Source organism: Odocoileus virginianus, chromosome 4 (genome assembly GCF_023699985.2).
Source record: "Odocoileus virginianus isolate 20LAN1187 ecotype Illinois chromosome 4, Ovbor_1.2, whole genome shotgun sequence".
Lineage (NCBI taxonomy): Eukaryota > Metazoa > Chordata > Mammalia > Artiodactyla > Cervidae > Odocoileus > Odocoileus virginianus.
Window position 1 is genome coordinate 73935830 of NC_069677.1, and position 17159 is coordinate 73952988.

General features: G+C 44.8%; 1 protein-coding gene across 2 annotated transcripts in view; it reads right to left on the bottom strand.

Annotated features, from left to right (window-relative positions):
- BFSP2 (beaded filament structural protein 2) overlaps positions 1–17159 on the bottom strand; it is a 76637-nt gene that overhangs the window by 14081 nt on the left and 45397 nt on the right. For both annotated transcript variants that reach the window (XM_070466738.1, XM_020895864.2), the window contains exons 2-4: positions 12628–12710; positions 6632–6788; positions 5531–5692 (exon numbers count right to left, since the gene is read on the bottom strand). In XM_070466738.1, coding sequence (XP_070322839.1) covers positions 5531–5692; positions 6632–6788; positions 12628–12710 — 402 coding nt within the window. The remainder of the gene's footprint in view (positions 1–5530; positions 5693–6631; positions 6789–12627; positions 12711–17159) is intronic.

A 17159-nucleotide genomic window follows, 5' to 3' on the forward strand; every position in this document is an offset into this window, starting at 1 on the left:
CACATTAAGCAAGCCTATGATTATCGTGCACATCACCCAGCTGCAGTGAACAAGGGACAGAGATGCAACTTCTAGGAATTGGGAGGAGGGCCTCCAATTCCTTCAAGGGCAAACTGAAGTGGTTTAAGGGTCAACCTTTCAATCCCTAAGCATCCTGATTCAGAAATCTTGGGAGCCCTTAGTCTGCAGAGTGGTCCCATTTTCAGGAGGACCGCACACTGTAAGGAAAACATCAGGTGGAAGAAACATGGGATTATATATATCATGATGGACTGACACTGACATAAAAGGCTATGCATGTGTGCGTGCTAAATCTCTTCAGTTGTGTCTGACTCTTTGTAATACTATGGACCGTAGCCCACCAGGCTCCTCTGTCCATGGGATTCTCCAGGCAAGAATACTGGGGTGGGTTGCCATGCCCTCCTCCAGGGGACTTTCCTGACCCAGGGACCAAACCCTCATCTCCTGCATTGCAGGTGGATTCTTTACCACTGAGTCACAGGGAAAGCCCACAAAAGACTGTAACAGACATTCAGGACTACATTCTTGAAAGTGTCTTTTTGGCTACTCAGAACATCATTTTCCTGTTGATGATATGATGCTTGAAGTGTTTGTACCTGTGAAAGAAAAACAGTAGAAACAGCCTGGTTGCAGGGAAACTAGAATCTCCCAGCCCTTTCTCCTTTTCTCCCTCTCTGCTTGCTTTCCTTTCTTCCTTCCTGGTTGCAGAAAACACATCTTTGAAGTGGGAATAACAATAGTTCCTACTTTTGAGGCTGTTTGAATGAACAGAAAGGATGTCAGAGGTCTAGCCAGCACAAATGGCCTCACATGGTTATTGGTTTTATTTTTGAATTCTATTAATAATCTTCTAACAGTGATGGACAGATGACTTCAATGCACCCGTAAGTTCTGCAGAAGTTTTAGGAAGAAGAGTACTGTAAGATCTTAACCTAGCCAAGGTCTGGGTAGAGCATTCTTGCACTCAGGACTCTCTGTTTTGTTTGTTACTCTACAGAGTGGAAATATCTCAGCACATGAATCTAGGAAACAGGCAAATAATAGTGACCCTGCTGGATTTCCCAAGATGGTCTTTTTAAGGTCTGCTAGTTGCAGACTGGGTAGTGTGTTCCATGGCTAACCAGGTGGTCTGGAGGGTGGTGTGGCATGCTGTTGGAGGTTCTTAAAATATCCCCAGATATCCTGAGTTGGGTAACCACATCAAACAGAAAAGAAAGTGCCAGACTTTAAAACACTCTAGAAATTCTCTGGACCAACCTGATGGCCCAGTCACTGAATCTTGCAACTGGACCAAAAACTGGACCACTGTGGGAATGTAAATTGATACAGCCACTATGGTAGACAGTATGGAGATTTCTTAAAAAACTAGGACTAAAACTACCATATGACCCAGCAATCCCACTACTGGGCATATATCCTGCAAAAACCATAAATGAAAAAGGCACATGTATCCCAATGTTCATTGCAGCACTATTTAAAATATCTAGGACATGGAAACAACCTAGATGTCCATCAACAGATGAATGGATAAAGAAGTTGTGGTACATATATACAATGGAATATTACTCAGTGATAAAAAGGAATACATTTGAGTCAGTTCCAATGAGATGGATAAACCTAGAGCCTATCAAACAGAGTGGAACAAGTCACAAAGAGAAAAACAAATATGGTATATTAACACATATATATGGAATCTAGAAAGATGGTACTGATGAGCTTATTTGCAGGGCAGCAATGGAGATGCAGACACAAAGAACAGACTCATGACATGGGGCCAGGGCGTGGGTAGGAAGGGGAGAGTGGGGATGAATGGAGAGTGTAGCATGGAAACGAATACACTAACATGTGTAAAATAGCCAGTGGGAATTTGCTGTATGACTCGAACTGAAACTGGGGCTCTGTGGTAACCTAGAGGGGCTGGATGGGGTGGGGAGTGGGAGGGAAGCTCAAGAGGGAGGGGACATATGTGTACCTATAGCTGATCCGTGTTGATGTATGGCAGAAACCAATACAATATTGTAATCATCCTTCAATTAAAAGTAAATAAAGGAAAAAAAAAAACTGGGCCACTGAGGTTCCCAACATCTATAACACCATGACTAGAGAGAACCTATCGGGAACTTCTTTACAAGCTTTTACCGATTAAGAGTTGGCAGGAAAGTGGTAGCAGATGCTGATAGCATCCACCTTGACTCCTTAGGTGACACGTTAGTTCTCCCCAGCTTCCTTCCCACTGCCAGATTCTGCACCTGGGAGCTCTCTCCGAAGACTCTGAAAGGTCACTCTGTTAGCAGATGTCAGATGACTGACAGGAAAGGGTATTACTACCCCAGCTTCCTTGTCTCTCTTATATTCTTTACTGTCCCCCCGGCCCACCGTGGGGATGCTCCAGTATCTCACAGTGGGAGCTGGCTGGATAGTGTGTTCTTCGTTGGTTCACTTCTCTGCTTCCTGCAACTTCCAAAGAAACTACCTACACTTCTACATTTGTCTCAGGATCAGTTTCTGGGGGAATGTAAATGAAGACAAATTAATCATGTCAATTAATTTTTAGCCTCTCCAGACTGAGAGGTAATTAAATACATGTCTGTATTTTCTCTGCAAAAGTTTTGAAAGCAGTGTGTGCTAAGCTATTTCACATTTACGCTTTGCCGCCAAGAAACCGACAAGAGATGTTCAGGCTGGACAAAAGTCAGCCCCTGAGGGCATGATGGCAACTGACAAAACTATTTATTGGAGGACTTTTGGCTGTCAGTTCTGATTGCTATGGATGATTAGAAGAATTCACTCATTCTGCAAATATTTTCTGGCTCCACCTCTCTGTGAGAGGCCCACTGGAAGCATTGGCCAAACTGAAACAAATACTGTCTGTATTCTCTGAGATGTAGCTTTCAGATTACTCTATTTAAAATTAAAAAAAAAACTCTAATGGATCTGTTTAGAATTAGTGTTTGAACGACTGTTGGGCTGATGATGATTCTCAAGAGGGTAAGGGATGAATAATAATGAAAAAATTTTTTCTTTTTCACGCGATGCACAATTTATTTCTGTTAATTACAGTGCCCCTCCACCCTTTCCCAGAGAGATAATCACTATGGTGTGGTAAGGACCCCGGGGGTGTTGGGATAAAAGCAAGTTTGCAAACTGCTGGGTCAGTATGATTTAGCTTTGGGAACAGGGCCAAAGAGAAGTAACAGCCCAGTGCAGAGAAAGGGTCCCTGGACCCAGAGTCAGGAGAGCTAAACAGTGGTGTTACAACCAGCCGTGTGACCTCAGGACATCAACTGCCCTCTCTGGGTCTTAATTTCCTCACCTCTAAAATGAGGGAATGGGACAGATGGTCTGTAGTGTCATTCATTGTAAATATTCACGAGTCCCCTAAGAAACAACGGACCCAAACCAAATCTATGTTTTGGTTTCCCTTTCTGTGCTGTTTCACCTCTCACGGTTGTGGAGGCTGTATTTCAATGGAGTTACTAGGCACTATTTGCTGTGGAAATTGTTTGTAGTGACCTGGCCCAAGGAGTTGAAAGAAGAGGTGTTGGAAAGGGGTTGAGGGTAGAGAATTGGGGAGTGGAAGACACTTTCTGGGCTGGAGAACTTTGGGGAGATCCACATTTGTGAAGACCCTGTGGGAAAGTTTCCTGTTGGTATGTGGGGGCAGGGGTTGAGGAGGGCTGAGAAAAGAAAGAACAGAAAAGGCCTTCCTCATTTCCTTTTGGTAGATTTGATCAACCCATGGTCCCCAACCTTGGCTATATATTAGAATCATCAGTGAGCTTAAAAGCCAGGAAGTCCCTGTCCTCCTTCTGATTTAATCGGTCTTGGGTCTGGGTACTTTTGAAAGTGCTCTGAAATAATTTTGCTGTGCAGTCAGCATTGAGACCCACTCAATGGTCACCAAGACCTCAGAGCAATGCTCTTGCTTTCTTTCAAATTCTATCTTATTTTTCTCACTTCCTTTCTGCTTCCCCTCCTCTTCTGCTCTTTCATCCTCTGCCTCAGCGTTCCAGAGTCATGAATTGGTGGGAGATGGAGAAGGGAAGAACAAACCCTGTGCTTTATATTTTCTGGTTAATTCCTTTCTTATTTCTGAGGTCTAATAAAAGATGCTTTCCCTCCATGAATATAAATCATACTATTTAAGAAAAGTTTGAGAAATACTCAAAAACAAGAAAGAAAAAACACCACAACATGAAATGGGTCCCTCACTTAAAGACAACCACTGCTTATGCTAATACCTTTAGCTTAATTGGTATAATTGTGCTTAAGTCGCTCAGTCATGTCCAACTCTTTGCAACCCCATGCACTGTAACCCACCAGGCTCCTCTGTCCATGGGGATTCTCCAGGCAGGAATACTGGAGTGAGTTGTCATGCCCTCCTCCATGGGATCTTCCCAATCCAGGGATTGAACTCAGGTCTCCCGCATTGCAGGAGGATTCTTTAGCATCTGAGCCACCAGGAAAGCCCAAGAATATTGGAGTGGGTAGCCTATCTTTTCTCCAGGGAATCTTCCCAACCCAGGAATCGAACCAGGGTCTCCTGCACTGCGGATTCTTTACCACTTGAGCTACCAAGGAAGCCCTAAGTTATATAATTATAAAGGTATAATTGAAGTACAATAAACTTCCTTCTGACTTTTTCTTGAGGCTTAGCGTCTTTGTTTGAATGGTTTACCTACTGGGTATAGCAAGGGTCAGCGATTACAGTCCAAAGGCCAAATCGAGCCCACTCACCTCTTGTTTCTGAAAATAAAGTTTTATTGGGACACAGCCATGCTCACTGGTACTTTCTGTCCACAGCAGTTTTCACACCACAGTGGCAGAGCTGAGTACTGCAACGGAGGACCTCTGGCCCAGGAAGCCTCAGTATTTATATCTTGTTCTATACAGAGCAAGTTTGCTGGCCCCTGGTACATAGCATTCTGTACTCTCTTTATTACTCCCATTTTACCTTATTGCCTGAGCAGTCCCCATACTGCTGTCAATGCTTCATAAATCTAATTTCTAATAATTGCCTGATATTCTATTGCATGCTCAGGTTGTGGCTTACTCGTTCTCCTGTTGTTAAATATTTATCTGTTTTTCCTCCCAATTTTTTCACACTTGTAATAATAAAGCTTCATTGGGTATATATGGATGTAAACTTTATCTATATTTTCAATTATATCTTTAGGATGGGGTCTAGATGATTCAGTTGGTAGGTAGAGGCATTTTAAGACTCTCAATACATACCATCAAATCCCTTCCTCAAAGATGTCAGACTGGTTTGTGCTTCCCAGTAACTCAGGAGAGCACCCACATGCTTGCCAACATTGAGTATTAACATTTTAAACATTTTCTGCATTTAGACAGGTAAGCAAAAAACTATTGCTGTAAACTGCGTGTTTTTTTCTGTCTAATAAGATTGAAATGGTTGCTTTTCTTCTTTCACATGTTGGCTACTATTCACCTTTGCTTGGCCTCCTTCTGCACAGGGCAGAGGGAGGGTGCTGATCTTGCCTCTCACCTTAGCTTGAAGCAAGGCTCCCGCCTGCACCCGGTTCTTTTCAACATCTCTTTCCCAGTGAATTCTGATCGTCTCAAGGATGTCATCCAGCCCAGTGCCAATGGGAACATTCAGTTGTTCCAGCTCAGACCCTGCCAGCTGTTTGTACAGCATTTTCACATCCTGAAAATGACAACATACAACTCAGTGAGTTCAAGAGGAGAAAGGAAAGACATGAAGTTCTAGCAGCCAAAGCCCAGCTCCATGAGCGATACTTGGCTTCTCAGTCTGCTGCTGCCAACCGTGGGGCTTCACAGAGACAGGCAGCTTGGGCACCATATTCTCTTTTCCCTAGGATGCGTTTCTTAGGTTGGTCTTCACAATCCCAGACCCACCCAAAGCAAAACTCAAAATAAATCACAACACAGAATAAGCAACAAAAGCAAGATGAAACTTATGAATTTCATCAAGTCAGAGTAGGCGGAAAGAAAGTTAAAGATAACTGTGAAGTTTTTAAAAAGGGGTACCTTTTAAAAAGGGTGACAAACATGGAACTAAGAACAGGAGGAAGTGGTTAGTTTAAGGTTGGACAAAAGAAGTAACTTCCCAATGTGAACACGGTTAAGTGGGTTTTCACTTTTTCAACTGCAAGCATTTTAGATCTTAGATCAGTGACAGGTGTGATGTAGTTTAGAATCAGTGCAGTTCTGCAGGACACTGGACCACATTACCTTTGGTGGGCCCCTTTGGTCTTGTCACTCTGATCTGACCTAATTTTATTATAAAGTGTGACTAAGCTACAGCCTGGATCTACTCTCAGAGTTATTTCGTTTGTTCTGTCCAGTGTTGAAAAAAGGTTCTAGCTAGAAACCTTGGGAGATGCTCCCTTTAATTCAACACACATTCCATCATTCACTGCTGCCTGGACCTGCTCCTTCCCCATTTATGTACCTGCCTGGTCCCTGAAGCAATTTGAGTTTGAGACTCACAATAACCTCACCCACTATAAGAATCTGAAAATATTTTATTGGCATTTTACCCGTAGCCCAGGGCAAGTGACACAGAAAGGCTGTTGTCTGGATCTGGGCTTCTGGATCTGTAGACGGCCCAGTCCCCACCTACCTCTTCATAGCTCCTGGACAGAAAGCCGAGTTCTTCTTTCAGGCTTTCTATTTGACTCTCCAGATCCATTTTTGACGAATTCGCTTCATCAATGACTTTATACAGAGAGTTAATTTCCTCTTCTGCTGCCTTTCTAAATGGCTGCTCATTTTCATACCTGTAGGTAAAAGAATCCAATCAGCAGGAGTGGATAACCCCTAGGAAAAACAATCAGATTATAAATGTGACCAACAGGCTAATTATGGGATAGTCGGGAAATGAATATTAAAAGTCAGTGTTTCAGTGGGTTTGAAAGGAAGAAAAGAAAATGAAGTCATTTAGTCATGGCTGATTCTATGCAACCCCATGGACTGTAGCCTACCACGCTCCTCCGTCCACAGGATTTTCCAGGCAAGAGTACTGGAGTGGGTCATCATTTCCTTCTCCTCAGTGGGTTTGAGGGCACTGTTAATGCAATTGTTACATATTGATTTATTAAAATAAAAATGATTGCAGACAACTGCTGAAAACAGGGCACCTGGGCTAACAAAGTATGAGCCTCATGGAGCACTGGAAGCAAGGAGTTCTAGGGAAAGCTTCTCCAAGAGACCATATCCAGGTAAGGAGACCAGTACTGTCATCATTGTTCTAATTTGTCATCCTTTTGACCTGAGGATACTTAAACAAACGTTACTGAGAATCTGCTAATTACCAGGCTATGTGTTAATAATCTCAAAATGAAGAATGTGTTCCTCTCTCCAAAGAGCCCATGTAAAATTTCAGGACTGTGGCTGCAAACCCAGATGCCTTCAGGGGCCAAGAGGGGTATGCAGATGAGTGACGAGGGCCAGGTCCGGGCCAAAGTGAGAAGTGGGGATTGATGCGCCTAGGAACACACATGCTTCAGCAACAGGGGCCCTGCTGCCCATCCCCTCCCCAACACTGCAGCATCAGAAGGGGCGTGCCTTTCTCTTCTACAGAAACTGGAGACCTGGATTTATATGTGAACTATGCAATAACACGGGGCTTGCCTGGCAGCTCAGATGGGAAAGAATCTGCCTGCAGGAAGATCCCCTGGAGGAGGTCATGGCTACCCACTCCAGTATTCTTGCCTGGAGAATTTCATGGATAGAGGAGTCTGGTGGGCTACAGTCCATGGGGTCACAAAGAGTCAGACAGTACTGAGTGACTAACACACATGCAATAACACACAGACACACACATGCATGCACAGATACAAGTGTGAAACCATCACTTCTGAGTCACTTCAATCTCTGGTTTGCATAGGCCTTTTTTTTCTAACAACTATCCAACATCTTTTCCAATTTCTCCCAGTGTCACCCCTTTCCTCCACCATCATCCACTCAGTCACATTTCACACGTTACCTTCATCTATCCACAGAAGGGAGACATCTCACACCTCTCATTCCAGAAAGCATCGTAAGGTCTTAGAATTTTAAGGAACTTTAGCGTTTGACTATTGAAGCTCCTGGCAGGTGACAATCCCTTGACGGTGTTATTGATAGGTGATCATGCAGGCTCGGCTTCAAAACTTCCAGCAATGGGACCTCATCGCCCAAGGCCACCAGGTCATTTTTGAATGATTCTAACTATTGCAAATTGCCTCCTTCAAGAGCTTTAGTTTCCATTCCTATAAGAGTCTGAGTTCCATCCTCTGCAACACCTGAAGTCAGTCTAAATCCTTCACTGGCTGTCCCCAAACATTTGGAGATGTTCCCTTACTCTCTCATCCCATCTCCATCCCCTCCACCCCTCTAAGACCTTTCTCCTTCAGGTTAAATATTTCTACTTCCTTCCTCCATTCTTCACATAAATAAGTTTTCATATTCATCATTACTGAGGGCAGGGTCTGTGACCCTTTCCATTTTGTTTTCCCAGCACCAGGTTTTTTTTTTTTCATTTATTTTTATTAGTTGGAGGCTAATTACTTTACAACATTGCAGTGGTTTTTGTCATACATTGAAATGAATTAGCCATGGATTTACATGTATTCCCCATCCTGGTCCCCCCTCCCATCTCCCTCTCCACCCGATCCCTCTGGGTCTTCCCAGCCAGCACCAGGTTTAAGATGTATTTGTGGAATGATTAGAAATACTGTCACTGGTCTACATCCTTCTTAAAATGTGATACAGAGAACGAAATGTAAAACTCCAGATATTACCTGATCAGTTCAGAGTCCTGTGGAACTGTCTGCTCCTTTGTTTAAATCCTTTAATTTTATTCATCACACACCCTAAGATTTGCATTGTGAGTTTTTGTTTGTGTTGGTTTGTTTCAGTTTGACTAGCTGTATTTGCTGCTGACTAATCAAGGAGAATCCCTGAACGTTTTTCATAAGAGCTGCTTGAAACCCAGTTTTCCTGTCTTCTCTAAGTGCACCTAGTATTTGAATCCCAAAATAGAAGTTCATGCTAATCCTCTTACAATTTCATTGGCCTATTATTCCAATATATTGGGACCAGAATCGTGATTCTGTCAGCCTATTCTTCACCACCCCTACTGGCTTTGGATCGTTGGTCATTTTGTCACATCTGCTTTCAAGCACCTTGCAGTTAAAAGTAGTAAATGAGAAGTCTGAGGACAGAGCCCTGTGACATACCACCAGAGACTTCCTTCAGAGCTGGACCTGTATCTTTGAATCCACACTCAAGGATAGTTTCTGAAGCATCTGTCTGTGTTCTATATGTGAGATTACATTTTCTACCCAAATGTATTCTTTTTTGAAGGATTGTATTCTTATTAACATTTAGTCCCTTTGGAGACAAATCCTGTCCCTCCAGCTGAAATGGAAAGCCACTCATATAATGGGGATTGGTCCCTTTTGACCCAAGTTGGAAGAACCCCTCATGTGCCTCATCAGTCCCTGTTTTGCTCACCTGTTCAGGGAGCCTGGTCCCTTCTAGCACATGATCCATTCAGCATTACTGGAGGTTTTGGTCCCCTACAGACCATTTTTTTGGAAGTCCTCTGAGGATTTGAAATATCTCTGTGACATCCCCCAAGGCTGGTGTTAAACTTGTAGCCTTTTTTACCACCCTACTTTGAGTGGTGCTTCAGTTAGAACCCCTGGGTGCTCATGGCACCCAGAACCATCTTGCCTTGAGCTGCAGGCCTCCCTGACATGATGGTGTCTATGGCATCTCATCACTTCTGCTTGACTGCTCCACCATCAGCTCAACTCAGCTTCCTCAAAACCAAACTCATTATCAATGCCTGAATTTTAGACAAGCTTTCCCTCCCCAATTTTCCACTTCATTCAAAGAATCACCAGTGTTCTAAATTACTCAATGTCAAAGCCTGGAATTTACCTTTAACCTTCTCTCTTCAGGCTAAGTAGACAATTTTCAAATCCAGCCAGTCAGTTCTTCAACCCATCCCTCAAGTCTGCCCACTACTACCATCCCAGACCAGCCCTGAACTACACCTGCCTTCTCGCGTCTTCCCAGACTCACGGGATTGCCCGCAGAGTGACTGTACTTGGCCACAGTGAATCATCTCTGCTCAGATGGCTTGTTGCATCCTCTGGCTCCTCAATAATCTGATAAACTGACTTTTCAACCACTGTCCCAATCCAGACCCTTCACTCCCACTGTTTTCTACTCATTTGCCTGCCTCTTCTCTCTACCACTACAAAGCTTCCTTTAAAGCTCGAGTCTGGTCACGATGAGCCACCGCTCAGACCCCTTCTGAGGGTCTCCTCTGCTCTCAGATAATGCCTGAACCCTTTGGAATGGCTGACGTGGTCCTCCAGGATCATTTGCTCTACATGCCCCGGGTGCCCAAGCTGCTTGGAATTCCATTCACCCACCGTGTCTTCTCACATCCTCCCAACTTGGCACATCCTGCTCATTCTGCCTGGAACGTCATGCATCCTTTATTTGCCTGGTCAACTTCTACATGAGTTCAGGATCCAAATCAGGTATCATCTCTTTTATCAACACTCCCTTATTTGGGCTCATCTCAGTGATGGCATATATGCTCAGTGAGACCACTGTCTGCTCATTCCTCTGTCTTTGACATTAAACTATGGGCTCATTGAGGTCAGGAACCATGACTGATTCATTTCACTCCCAGTATTGGCAAGGGGCCTGAGATAAGCGGACATTCAAAGACATGTTGAACTCATTCATTCAACAAATGTTTGTTGAGCATCTATTTCATGTCCTCTGTTTTAGAGTTGGTGATACAATGGCGCACGAAATAGACCAAACCCCTGCTTTCAGTGAGTTTACATTCTATTCTGTTGAATGGCAGGACAAAGGTATGTATGAATGAATGAATTAATGCCAAAAGGAATAAATGAATGAAAGACATTTTGGTCAGATCCTGCTTTATCACACTAAATTAAATTCCACATTAATTTTAGTGTGAATGGTTTGCTATTTACTGGTGTTTGTCTTTATTGTATGTACATTGAGTCATCGTGACTGGATGATGGATCCACTTCTTTATGTGCCTGTAACATTGGCTACCAGTGCTGGGTAAATTGCAACCCTGGCTGACTGAGAGTCTCTTTGACTCCAGAGTGGCCACTAATGGAGGCCTTTTAGCAGGTAGAGGAGCTTGGTGTCTGAGAAAGGAAAAGACTAGGGATCTGAGGAGTTGGTGGGGATTCCCTTTTTCATCACAGGTCAGTTCAGCCCCTCAGTGGCCAACTCTTTTCGACCCCATGGACTGCAGCACACCAGGCTTCCCTGTCCATCACCAACACCTGGAGCTTGCTCAAACTCATGCCCATCAAGTTGGTGATGCCATCCAGCCATCTCATCCTCTGTTGTCCCCTTCTCCTCCTGCCTTCAATCTTTCCCAGCATCAGGGTCTTTTCCAAGGAGTCAGTTCTTCCCATCAAATGGCCAAAGTATTGGAGTTTCATCACAACACCCTTCTTATTCCTAAGATAAGAATGACTGTGGGATCATGGTCTTCCCTACAGACTCCCAACTATATGCCTTTCTTCTTCATCTTTGCCATTTTATGGAATAACAATCCCATGACTCACCCATTTGCTCACCTCCCAGGACACCTTTCCCACAAAATATTCTCAGAATCACTGTGCTCATCCATAAAAGGGCATCTTCATTTTGCTTTTCCATTAGGCCGGTGTTTTGCAAAACTCACTCTCCTCCATGATTTTGTCCTAAATGTTTATTTCCTTTATCATTATTTACTTTTTATTGTTCCTCACATTCATCTACTTAAAGAGCAAACCTTAAATCAACAAACTTTAAAAGCTCTTTATATTAAATAAATTTTAAATTGATACTATAAATGGTAGCACTATAGTGGAAAGACAGTTTCATGGGCCATCAATAGAAGGTAACATAAAGATCAATGACCATTAAAAATAAAATGTTAATCTTCATACCACTTAAAATGATCTTAGTCAGCCACATTTCTGGAAATATTGTATTAGACTCCAAAGAGGTGGTTCTCAAGGCTGGATGGACATCAGGAAAGCCTGGGGAACTTTAAAGATACAGAGGCCTGGCCTCATCCCTGGGACTCTGTTTTAATTAGCCTGTGGGGCTTGTGTACTGGCACTTTCAAGTGCCCAGGTAATTCTTGTTGCAGCTGGAATTGAGAAGCATAGATCCAAACCAGTAGTTCTCAAAGAGTGTTTCCAGGACCAGAGTATCAGCATCATTGGGACCTTGCTAGAAATGTGAATTTTAGGTACCACCTACTGAATCAGAAATTCTGAGTGTGGGCACAGCCATCTGTGTGTTCTATCAGCCTCTCAGGTGATTCTAATGTTCAATGAGTTTTGAGACCCCTGCTGTAAACCAAGTGACACTCGTGAAATCTCTGAGGCCTTAGACCTATTTGTGTTGACAAGGAGTGCTTGAGAGGCGTGGTCTTGGCTCTGGATTCTCCCAGGACCTCTGTTATCCCACCCAGCCTTCTATGACACTGAGGTGTCTGCTGCAGACACATTACCCAAGTGGCCCAGGAGTCCTGGGTGTGGAGGGACAATCCCCTCTGCCGCAGAGTGTTACCTCTCCTTAAAGTCGTCCGCGCCCGCCTGGATATTCTCTGTCTGGAGCATGAGCCGTGCGTTTTCCAGGACCGCCTCGCCCACCTAGAACGACCACACACCGAAGGACAAGGTCACTGCCACGTCTTCCCACTTCCCACTGGGCCTCATGCTGGGCACAGAGGCTTTGGGGCGCTGAGAGCACTTTTCTTATGGCAAGTATTTTTAGAATTCAAGTATCGCTCTTTAAGAGAGGAGGAGATAAACACTGAAGTCTAAAATCTGGATGTATTTTAAGGGCTTTTAGGGTTGGATTTTGGAGCAAAAGTATTACTTAAGGCAGACTTGTCCATAGCCTCTTTCACAACGATGAGCTTTTGGCTCTCCAGAGAAATTTCTGGCTCCTTAAACAAAGTTTCACTGGCTCAACGTAGTGTCTCTTAACATTTTCTGGTCATGGACGCCTTGAGAAGCTGATGAACTCTCTAGATCAGTGCTGTCCAACAGAATTTTCTGTGATGTTGGAACTGTTCTACACTGCGTGGGCCAACAAGTGGCCCCACGTGGCTATGGAACACTCAAAATGTGGTAAAGGCAACTGCAGAAGGGGAACATTCAATTTTATTTAAACTTAACTATTTATATTTAAATATATGATGGACATGGAGAAGGCAATAGCAACCCACTCCAGTACTCTTGCCTGGAAACTCCCATGGACGGAGGAGCCTGGTGGGCTACAGTCCATGGGGTTGTGAAGAGTCGGACACAACTGAGTGACTTCACTTTCACTTTTCACTTTCACGCATTGGAGAAGGAGATGGCAACCCACTCCAGCGTTCTTGCCTGGAGAATTCCAAGGATGGAGGAGCCTAGTAGGTTGCCGTCTATGGGGTCGCACAGAGTCAGACACAACTGAAGTGAATTAGCAGCAGCAGCAGCATATGATGGACAGCTCTAGAATTCTGTCCACTCTGGAAACATACATATGAACATAAACATTGTATATAGTTCAGAGGTTTCATGGAGAAGAATGGTTTTTCAGACTTGGACCACAACACCTCTCAAGATCCCCACAGGTAGGAATTGGGGGGATGGTACTCTTTTTAACCTGAGAAGCTTCTTTTAAAAAACATATATTTTTTTACATATTGACTTTTGTATAATCTTCAGTTTGGGCTGGGGGATAAACTAACTGGTATTTTAAAAGAAGGAGGCAAGAGGCTCTCTTGGTGACTCAGTGGTAAAGAATCTGCCTGCCAACGCAGCAGACACAGGTTTGATTCCTAATTCAGGAAGATCCCACACGCCCTAAGCAACCGAGCCTTTGTGCCACAATTACTGAGCCCATGCTCTAGAGCCAGGGAACTGCAACTACTGAAACCTGTGTGCCCTAGAGCCCCACGCTCTGAAACAAGAGAACCTTCACAATGAGAAGCCTGTACACTGCAACAGAGAAGCCCTTGCTTGCCACAACTAGAGAAAAGCTCACACAGCAATGAAGACCCAGCACAGCCAAAAATAAAAATAAATAATAAAATTTTTAAAAAATGGAAGCAAACCTGAGAAAACTTTCTGGAGTGATGAAGATGTTCCAGGCACTTCTCTGATGGCCCAGTGGTAAGGAATCCACTTGCCAATGCAGGGGACATGAATCTGATCCCTGATCTGGGAAGACTCCACATGTTAGGGAACAACGAAGCCCGTGGACCACAACTACTGAGCCTGCACATTCTAGAGCCCACATGTCACAACTACTGAGCTCATGTGCTACAAATACCAAAGCCAGAGTGCCTAGAGCCTGTGCTCCACAACAAGAGAAGCCACTACAATGAGAAGCCCTTGCCCTGCAATGAACAGTAGCCCCCACTAGAGAAAGCCTGTGCAAAGCAACAAAGACCCAGTGTAGCCAAAAATAAATAAATAAATAAAGTTAAAAAAAAACCAGATGTTCCATATCTGGATCTGATGATTACACTGATATATAATAAGTAAAGGGGCTTCCCTGGTTGCTCAGATGGCAAAGAACCTGCCTGCAATGCAGGAGACCTGAGTTTGATCCCTGGGTTGGGAAGATACCATGGAGAAGGGAATGGCTACCCACTCCAGTATTCTTGACTAGAGAATTCCAAGGACAGAGGAGCCTGGTGGACTCTAGTTCATGGAGTCATAAAGAGTCAGACATGACTGAGTGATTAACACACATAATAGGTAAAAATTTGTTAAGCTGTACCTTACAGATTTGTGTATTTTGTTATATGTAAGTTATGTTTTCAGCTTTCCTGGTGGCTCAGATGGTAAAGAGTCTGCCTGCAATGTAGGAGATCTGGGTTCAATCCCTGGGTTGGGAACACCCCCTGGAGGAGGGCATGGCAACCCACTCCAGTATTCTTGCCTGGAGAATCCCATGGAGAGGAGCCTGGAGGGATACAGTCCACGAGGTCACAAAGAGTTGGACACGGCTGAGCGACTAAGTACAGCACAAGTTATCTTTAATAAAAATATGTAAAATTGAAAAACTACAATGATGCAAATGACTGTTTTAAGCTTTTATCAGTCCTTTGCTCTGAACAATTAGTGAGTTGCAAGTTCTTTGCTGACTTGGTGGAGGACTTCCAGCACCAGAGGTCAGAGACTGGAGTGAAATGAGAGAGAATAGGGAGAAGGAGACAGACCCCAGTTTCTTTCTCCCCTGTGTGTGCCAGGGTGGGGCTGGAGCAGCGAGAAGATGAGGTTGCTGTTGGGAAAATCAATGACGTGGACACACCACACAGGATGACCCTACTGGATCAGAAGAGCACCATTCTTTCCACCTGGAGCTGGGACTTGGTCCACGCTGTGTGTCCTGTTTCCCCAGCAAAGTCTCATCTCACCGTGCTGAAGTAGCCCTCCTCAGGTCAGTCCCTTGTTCATTGCTGTGTCCCCAAGCTCTGGCTTGTGGTGGCCATTCCATCAACATCTGGAGAAGCACCAGGGTTAGTCAGGAAGGGGTGAGGGGAAAGCATGGGTAAAGATTTTATCATGGTTTTCATGGGCAGAAATGGGCTTGGCAAGGTAAGCAGGTGGGACTGGCTGGTTTAAATAATTTCAGTGGTCTCTATGCTACAGTGGTGGTCCCCAGTTTTCTTGTACCTAGAACTGGGGGGTCGGAGCAGAGGAATATTGCCTCCTGGAAGGTGAGAGCCAGCAATGGGAGTCAGGTTGGGGTACTGACTCAGAAGGGGCTGATTTGCATTTCGAAGGCATTCTCCCAGGTAAGTAGTTACTATCTCTAGGATTTGCTAGCCCTGTGAAAATGCAGTCTCTGCCTGTCAAGGAGGCCCCAGCTGTCTGAGCATCAAGAATACAGACAATAAGAAGACATAGTTATGTTGTTGAATATAGTTCATTCAAGGGCTCTGGCTAAGTGAGACCTCTGAGGACTATCTCTGGCAGCTGTGACCCAGCCCTCTCTTCATCCTCTTCACACACTGCCACCCCCATATCAGGAGCCCCTTTCCTTGTCTCTGGATGCTCAGTGATGCCATCTTGCAGATGATGAATTTGAAGCACAGGGCACTCACTCTGCTCATCTTATCACAATTGTACCCCTGGCAAATATTCCACCCTGGTATGGGACCTCAAGACACAGAAGGTGTCCAGATTGTGGCCTTAAAAACCCTGATACAGAGAAGATGGCTTCAGAAGTGCTCTAAACTATGTGGCCATGTGGTGATGTGGGCAGGACAGGCCTGCAGCTTGTACCATTTGGAAGACCACCTTTAAGAAAAGGAATAAAACAATGATTTATGCAGGACTTCCCTGGTGGTCCAGTGGTTAAGAATCCACCTGCCAATGCAAGGGACACTGGTTCGATCCCTGGTCTGGGAAGATCCCACATGCTGCGGGGAAACTGGGCCTGTGCACCACAACTACTGAAGCCCACAAGCTCTAGGGGCCGTGTGCAACTACTGAAGCCCTTGGGTAGCAAGGAAGACCCAGTGCAGCCATAAATAAATAAGTATATATACATGTATAAAGACTAAGGTCGGGGGTGCCACTGAGGGAGCTCCAGGTTTAAACTGTTCTCTTGGGTGCAGCTTCATTTTGTTTCTGCTTTTAAAAGCGGGAATGAGGGGTTGGACACAAAAAGTTAAAAACAAAACTCAACCCTGGGGCATGAGTGGCAGTATGTGTGTACCATATTCAGAGGCACACAAATCTGGAAAAGCAGAAAGATGCCTGGGGATGCAGTCGCCCATGTCTGGTTGTCCAGAATAAACACACCAGTTCTTACATGTGCTGCGTTACGGCTGGGGCGTGGCTTGTGGGAATCAGTGACGTCTGCCCGGTGGACTGCAGACTCGAAGCAGGAGGCTGCCAGGAGCCCCGGCGCAGGAGTCGGTAAGAGGTGCCGGCTGATGGGAGGCAAGGCCGGGACCCTGCCCTTGCTTCTCCTCCTCACCCCGGATGAGGACCGGAGGCGGCCTGGGACCATTTGGACGCTGCCCAGCAGATGAAGTGGTTCTGTCCTAGGAGGCTGGGCAGCGCTGGGCTCCGGGAAGCTGGGGGCCTTCC